The sequence below is a fragment of the Artibeus jamaicensis genome, unplaced genomic scaffold (genome assembly GCF_021234435.1).
Source record: "Artibeus jamaicensis isolate MK-2021 breed Jamaican fruit bat unplaced genomic scaffold, CSHL_Jam_final contig_467, whole genome shotgun sequence".
In the NCBI taxonomy this organism is placed as follows: domain Eukaryota; kingdom Metazoa; phylum Chordata; class Mammalia; order Chiroptera; family Phyllostomidae; genus Artibeus; species Artibeus jamaicensis.
Window position 1 is genome coordinate 4,189,124 of NW_026521845.1, and position 7,555 is coordinate 4,196,678.

The following is a 7,555-nucleotide window of genomic DNA, read 5'->3' on the forward strand; positions in this document are numbered from 1 at the left end:
TAAACATGAACTAGAAAGAAAACAAATCTCTACGTGACAAAAGATGTCTCCGTAAAACCTCAACAAACAACAAGTGATAGGCGTGACCCTAAAAGTATTCCTACTACAAGAAGACAGGACACGTGTAAAGAAAAAGTTTTCTAAGATTAGTAACACTGACATTGTTCCGAACTGTTTGTCAAGGTATAATGTTTTACTTCTAAACACTTATTGTCATATTGATATGTGCAGGGAAATAATTATATGCCTCGTCTTAAAAGTAGCTGCTATAAAGTTTACAAGCTGAAAATCACACAATAATATATTAGAATGTATCACTAAAATAAGCTCTATTTCTCAAAAAGTACTAAACACATTGGAATAAATTTAAATAAATTGCTATAGGATATAAGGGAAAAAAGATATCTGCCTTTATTTTCTAGTGAAAGACCCCCAGGCAGGTCTTCCCTGACAATATTCCTCAGTGGTTAAAGGCTGACAGGAGGGAGCTTTGTAGTCGAGCCTTGTCACCCTAGTGAAGACTTTTGAGAATTTATGAATGATAAGTAATTCATTTGGTTTTAAAATACCAATCGTCTACCTATCACATAATTAACTATCATGAACCAGGAAAGCGAATTTCCTTCAAGAAGAAACTTATTAATGTATTGAGACATGGTGATAGAATTGCATGTAATTATGAATCCAGAAATTGCCCTATTGATGCCAGAAAGAAACTCCCCCACATTCCCATTCACTACACCTAAAGAGCATTCTTTTAGAATGTTATCTTACATACAACCACAGGGAGAAAACCCTTTTCAACAATCTCTATTACAGAGATTACATTTTCATTTTTTTCAAAATCATATAATGTTTTTATTCTAATGATTCAAGTAAATACACACCTACCAGAATTTTAAGGCCATGACAATATCAGTGCTAAATGATAAATATTTCTTGAGAAAGAGTTAATATCTATTTCTGAAATAAATTCAATCATTATATGATTTGAAGGATTTTATTGTCTAATTCATGTTCAGGTTCTATGAACATTCACATACAGTTAAATACTTTGACATAAAGCCATTTTAGTAAAAATCCTAAGCAAAAAAGTAAATCATATTTTATGACAGTTACAAAAGAAGCAATTATACATATTATAATGTTCGAAAATATTTAAAAATATTTTCTGGAATCTTATAACACATAAAATTATGGAAAACAATCAGAAAGTCACTCAAATAAGCTTTGTATAGGATGTAAACTTCACACCGTCAAAACCACTCAAATGCTAAGCTACACAGCTGTAAAAAAATCCACATTTTGTAGACCACATTTTTATTACCACTATGAAAAGCATATTAGCAAATGCCCGATAATAGAGTTAGAGAAAAAAAACCCCAAAACCTTTCATTTTTTACTCTTACCTTGAGCTACACAACCTGTCCATAACATAAGCCACAGGACCTTTGCTGGGAATCTCATTTCGGGGGATCTTTCAGGGGTACATTTAGTGGCTGACAATGCTCACACTCTCTCGGGTTCTCTCCTCTGTGAAGAAAAGTTGTGATGAGTGCAGGAAAGTACTTGCTCCAGAAGGAAGTTGAAATGTAGGTCAGGAAACAAAGAGATGACCAAATGCCCCTCCCATCAGAAACATTTGCAAAGTTAGGGGGAAAAAAAATCCAGCACAAGCCCCAGCAGCTCAGAGTTTGCAGACAGTCTCAGGGCGCTCCCTCCCACTGCATGCCAGTGCTCTGGCTGGCAGCTCTTGCTTTGTTTTTATAAACCCAGGCAAGTTCTCTGCGGGAACCTGCCCGTGTTCTGGGAGTGGGCAGAGCAATAACTCCTGATGCCCTCTGGGTTCAGAGACCCTCCACTTACACAAACCCCTGTCAGGCCAATAGTACAGACACCCCAGCAGATAAAGTACTGAAGCTCTTTTAAAAATCCTTTACCGAACCCGAGGGCAGACAACCCTCCCACAGTGGAGACCTGGATGACGTGGGTCAACATTACCAAGAATGCAGAGCTGGCTGATCCGGAGCACCTGCTTCTCTGGAAATTTATGCAGTTAATCTTCCTGTGTGTCAAGTCACAGGTATAAGCGAATTTAATAATTAAGAAAGCACAAAATGGGAATGCTGGCGTTTTAAAACTTTGTATTGAGACTGCAGAAAGAGAATAGAAGCAAATGCTTGCTGAATATTAAGAAGGTGAAGACACTGAACAACACCCCCTTGCAGAAAACCCCAGTCCTCCCATTCCACCAGGCCCTCCCCCCTCCTCCCCCAACACAGGTGCCCTCTGGCCTGGTCTCAAAGACCATGGGATCGGTTGGCCAGTTTGGGTACTTTATATAAATCAAATAAAGATTGATTCTTTTGTGTTGAGATCCTTCCACTAAGAATTTTCTTTAGTTCATTCAACCACACTTTTGTGCATAGATACACAGATTATAAATTTTGTAGCTGTGTAACAGTCCATTACTTGAATATGCCACATTTTATTTATCTTTGTGCCCGTGAATGGGCATCTGAGTAGATTCTCATTTGGACTGCTATGTTATTCAAAGTTTCAAAAAATCACCATTTCATATTTTTAGAATTAGAAGTCAGCGACATCTACGTTAAGTGGCAAATGGCTGGTAGGAGCAATCCATATATACCACGGGAGTGTACAGCAAGAAATTACTTCCTCCAAAGCCTTGATTAGGGATGATCTTGTGAATATTTCATCATTAAATTATAGTGTAAAGGAAGCATGCACCTGAGCAAAGACTCTGAGGTACAGAGGAAAGTGTCGAATGTTCTAGAATTAACCAGAACACCGACACTGGAGCCCTGGTGTTGCACCAGGAAGTTGCAAGAAGTTGCGGAAGAAGTAAGAGGGGTTTTGAATGAGGAGTGGTTTGAATTTCAGATTAAAAAAACCGTACATCGTTTTATAGGCACTATGTAATCTCTGATAGATTTAATCAAGGAAAAGGACTGTAGGAAGTTCAGTGTGGGAGTGTCCGTGGCAGTTGCAATGACATGGAGGGAGAGGAAAGGCCTTGGGAGAATATGTAGCAAATGAGCAGATTCCTGAAGGAATTCCTGACTCACCAGTGGCTGGAAGCTACATGGAAAGACAAAGGCAAAACTGAGAAAAGAGTCGGAGCTGATGAAATGTGGCCACAGGAATTCTCATTTGAACAGACCCAGTTGAGGACCAAAAGGCACCCCCAGTGATGTTTCTTTGAGGGTATGACGTTTTTGTAAAAACTGAAGACACCTTTAACTGCTGGAGCGTAAGCTCCCCCTCCAACTTGCTTCTACCACGTCTGCTGACACCAGACAGCTCCGGGCAGGTGGGGGACTCAACCGAGAACTCTAGGACAGAATCCACTTAGCTTGCGATCGCTCGGGGATATGCTGTAATCACCATCGTAAATAACCTGGTAACCGCGGCCCTCCAAGTGTAAGACTGGCTCCTAGCAATATGCCTGTCACCCCTATGTCCGTCCAACCAGTGGGCACCGTGACACCAACGTGAAGGCTGAAGGCATAGCACACACATGTGTGCCAGGCAGTGCCTGGCCCAGGGCTAGACGGGTATTGAAGAAGAAAGAAGTGTGTAAAAGTATGGAAATGATCATCACACACATACCAATTTAAGTAGATGGCTCCATTCTCCTGGGTGCCTGGTAAGCTGGTAAGGACGGAAGTCTGCTCTTGTGCAGGCTGCGTTGACATCAGTGAGGATGCCGGGACATTGAATGTCTCTGCCAGTGGCATTGAGGGCAAACTAGTTCTCAGGACCTCAGTCCGGAGAGTGTTTAAAAGTATCGATCGCAGCTCAAAGACTCTTCCAATGCCCTGAAATCTGGTACTTCATCATGTCAGGAAGGTTTCACGGAGTTTTTCCAAAACTTGCCAACAACCCTAAGAATTTATAGGACAGTACAGATCACGAGTTATGAACCTTTCCAACATTTCAACAACAGGCAACAGATTTAAATCACACCCGCAAAAGAAAAAACTGAATTACTTTTCTACTTTCTCCATACAGTAAATACTAGAGAATTGTGTCATGTGAAGAGATAATCCACAGAGTATTCAGCCAAAAATGTAAAGTAAGGGCATCATAGTGTGTCAGACAATTAATATGCAGATTAGGTTATTTCTGGTTTTCATAATGTCTACAGTATTTGTAAGTGTATTAACTTTGTGATTAGCAATAATTCATTTCTAACTTTAAGTTTCTTTTTTGATTTCTAATTTCAAGCCAATATTTGCTTTCAATGCTAATTTTTGTTCTCAGTCTGCGTTCCCCTTGAGGCGGTCTGTCCAAATTGCAGGCCCCATCCAAAGAGACTGGGCCTTTTTTTGAGTACGGTGCAGTATAAAAAGTGACAGGTGACAACGAGGGTCACTCTGTACTGTGATATCTAGGACACCAGAAGGACCCTTATGTCGTCCCAAAGACGTGTTTTTACAGGACAGTGCTTCGTGCCCTTACGGTTTCCTGAATCTAATCCCCGCATGACAGTCTTTGTTATTGGGTTGCTTCAGGCCATTAACAGCTCTGGCTTCTGAACCCATATTTGCAATGGCGGCCATGAACAAACTTACTCTTGTTTAAGTTTAAATTAATTCCATAGAACCTGGGGAACTGTCGTCTTTCCTCTTCGGTCACGTGAAAAACCAGGTACAGGTTACCCAACATAAGCACGGGCTCAGGTGAAGGTCCTCCTTGTGCATCCTCACCTGCCTGGAGAAGCCCTCCCATTGCAGGGCTCCCCTCCCTGCCTCCCAGGAGGTGCCCGCCTTCACTTCTTCCCAAGGGGCACCTCGACTCTGCTGGCAAAGCCTAATTTAATCATTCTTAAGGAAGAAAAGAACAACATCTCTGCCTTTTCTTTAATTCTATTTGGGAGGAAATGAGGACCCAAGGGCCTCCATTTTTATTTGTTGCACTTATTTTATTAGGTGCTTTTCTACAACTGGATTGCAGGCTCTTTGAATGATTCAACCTCTTAACCGAAAAGAAGGAAAAAAAAAAACCCTGTTATCTCCTTGGAACTTTCTCAGTCTTGTCGGAGCACCTTTGGGAGACTGGAGGGGCCTGTGCAGAGGACGAGCCCCTCCCTTCCCTACACCCACAGGCCCTCTTTCCCTGGTCCCCATGCATGCACCCCAGGGCGCCCCCCCCCCAGCTGCATGTTTCTGAGACTTTTCAGGCCTCTATGCGGACTCTGTGAGCAAAGTCCCCTGTTTGCCTCAGTGCGGAGATTGCTTCACCACGCCCCCTGAGCCGGCAGCCGTGGCTGATTGATGATTAACTTCTGTGTGCCAGGTGCTGTATCAAATCATTATCTACTCCAATTCCCCCATAAACCGTGGAAGCCGGTTCTAGCACCCCATTTTCACACAGGTGACTTAGTGACCTACTTAAGAGTAGAGCCCAACCTGCCTGGTTTTACGGTTGGTTGTGTCAACCCTTGGCTTCCCACCCCCATTCTGACTGTAAATGTGCGTTACCCCCACACTTCGGCCCCAATTTTTGTTCTGAACAGAGAAAACTCTTAGAGTTGGCCAGTGAGATGAACCATGCCCCGTGCTATCCCACCTCCAAAACACAGGAAAATTTGAAATAGCAATCAGCCTAGACTTCTGATAACAGAGATGTGAACACCTGAACGCCTAGGGTATCATATGCCTCCTTTTTCTCTGTCCCTTGAAGTGGTGAATCTTTCCATCTCTTTGACACGTGTGAACACCCCAGAAGACACCCAAAACTTTGTCCCCAGAGACTGAAGGAAAAATAAGGTGGGGGTAAGGAGTGGGTAAGAGGCTTTTTAAAATACAGCCTGGGCTGTATGTGTCTAGAAGCAACCTTGCCCCAAGTCTAGTCCAAATCCTGCATAAGACTGTCAAGGGCAAATACACACATGTTAAAAGTTTTCTCCACAAATATTAGGGGAAAGCTCTGGCCATGGGAGCAGGCATCTAACTCGTGGCCGAAGTCTGGACCCAAAGTGAAGGCGTCTTTCTTGCATCCGCAGGTTTATGCATCTCAGTGGAGGTTACACTGTGTGCTTGTGATGTTTTTCTGTCTCCGAAGGATATTGCCAAAGTTATTCCATGAAAAATTTCTCTTCAGTTGGTTTAAAATTAGTTTTAATATTAATAGCATATTTAGGTAAAACTGAAACTTAATTCTCATCTGCTGATAGGACAGAGTTTTCTTGGACTCTTGGTCTGTTCTTGATAAGATTGTGAAAGATTTGTTTACATTTTGTGTAATCTGTCCAGGAAACAACGGTTCTGTGTTTTATGAAAATGATTTCCCATACTTACCATTTCCTTTATTGGGGTTTAGATTATTTAAGGAAACTGATTCTTCTCCATTATAAGGGCCATTTTTTAATTTTTACAACTGTGTAACAGCCCAGATTTGCCTTTGATTTCTTTAATAGTGACTTTGGTTCAATGAGTAACTAAGTATTGTCTCACCATGACCTATGAACCTTTTTAATTGAGTGTTTTATACATTTTGACATTTACTACAAACTTCCCCAGAATTAAATTTTAAATGAGTCTTGTTGAACTAATCCTTGAACTAAGTCTGGGATTTTTAGGAGGGTCCCTGGAACATCTCAAAAGATGTACTGTCTCTTTTTTTATTAGAGATATTAAATTAATTAGGCTTATTTGATATGTTAAACTACATGGGAAGCATTGTCAAATGAGAAATGATACTAAACCTTTCTTTAGGTTATTTTGTATAACTATATTATTTTATTATTTATTAAATATATGATACTAAATTATTAATATATTATTAACATAGTTATTCACATACGTATCCTCAAAACTGCTTCATCTTCAAGGACTTTCATGGAAAGACTCTGACAAGTACATGCTTCTGATAACCAAGCTTGATCTGCTTTCACATGGGAGGGACAAAAAGGGACCTGCCAGCTGCTTCCCCAAGGCCACTGGCACAGCCCACAATACGTCATGGGTGGTAGCCCAGACCTGTCCTCCTTCCCCACGTCAGTAAAATGGGCCCATCACCTGGGGGCCATCCTGTTGGCATGTGAACACCTACCTTTGCCACAGGTCTCACTGGGCTTTGCTGGAACATCTGTGAGCAAGCAGGTGGATGGTGAACCCACAGAAAATTCAAGGCTCAGGCCCCGCCAAGCCAGGTGGTTTTGGGAGTTGTGTGGTTGGTAAGATGTGTGTTTTCTAGAAGCTATAATTGGGAGGGTGCAAGCTTACCTAACCCCCCAGACAAGAAAGAGGTGCAAGGCTTTGCAGGGCCTTTGGAGTTTCGGAGGACTGTGCTCCCCACCTGGCACAATGCCTCAGTCCCCTATTTAAACCTCCTGGTAAAGATGGGGCACAGGTGGGACGGGGCATCAGACACTTGGGAGAAGGCAAGCAACTGGGGACACAACTTAAAGCCCTGGACATGTCTCAAGCAGGGCTACCATGTGAGTTATATGTGTCCTTGACCCCAGAAGACATGAGCTGGGCGCAGTGACTCAACAACAGAAGTGGGAGTGCTCCTAGGAGTTCGG

At 42.1% G+C, this 7,555-nt stretch overlaps 1 protein-coding gene across 1 annotated transcript in view; it reads right to left on the reverse strand.

Moving 5' to 3' along the window:
• Positions 1-1,746, reverse strand: part of CFH (complement factor H) — a 46,406-nt gene extending 44,660 nt beyond the window's left edge. The window contains exon 1 of the mRNA XM_053667278.1: positions 1,410-1,746. Coding sequence (XP_053523253.1) covers positions 1,410-1,467 — 58 coding nt within the window. The 5' untranslated portion in view covers positions 1,468-1,746. The remainder of the gene's footprint in view (positions 1-1,409) is intronic.
• Positions 1,747-7,555: the final 5,809 nt, after the last annotated feature.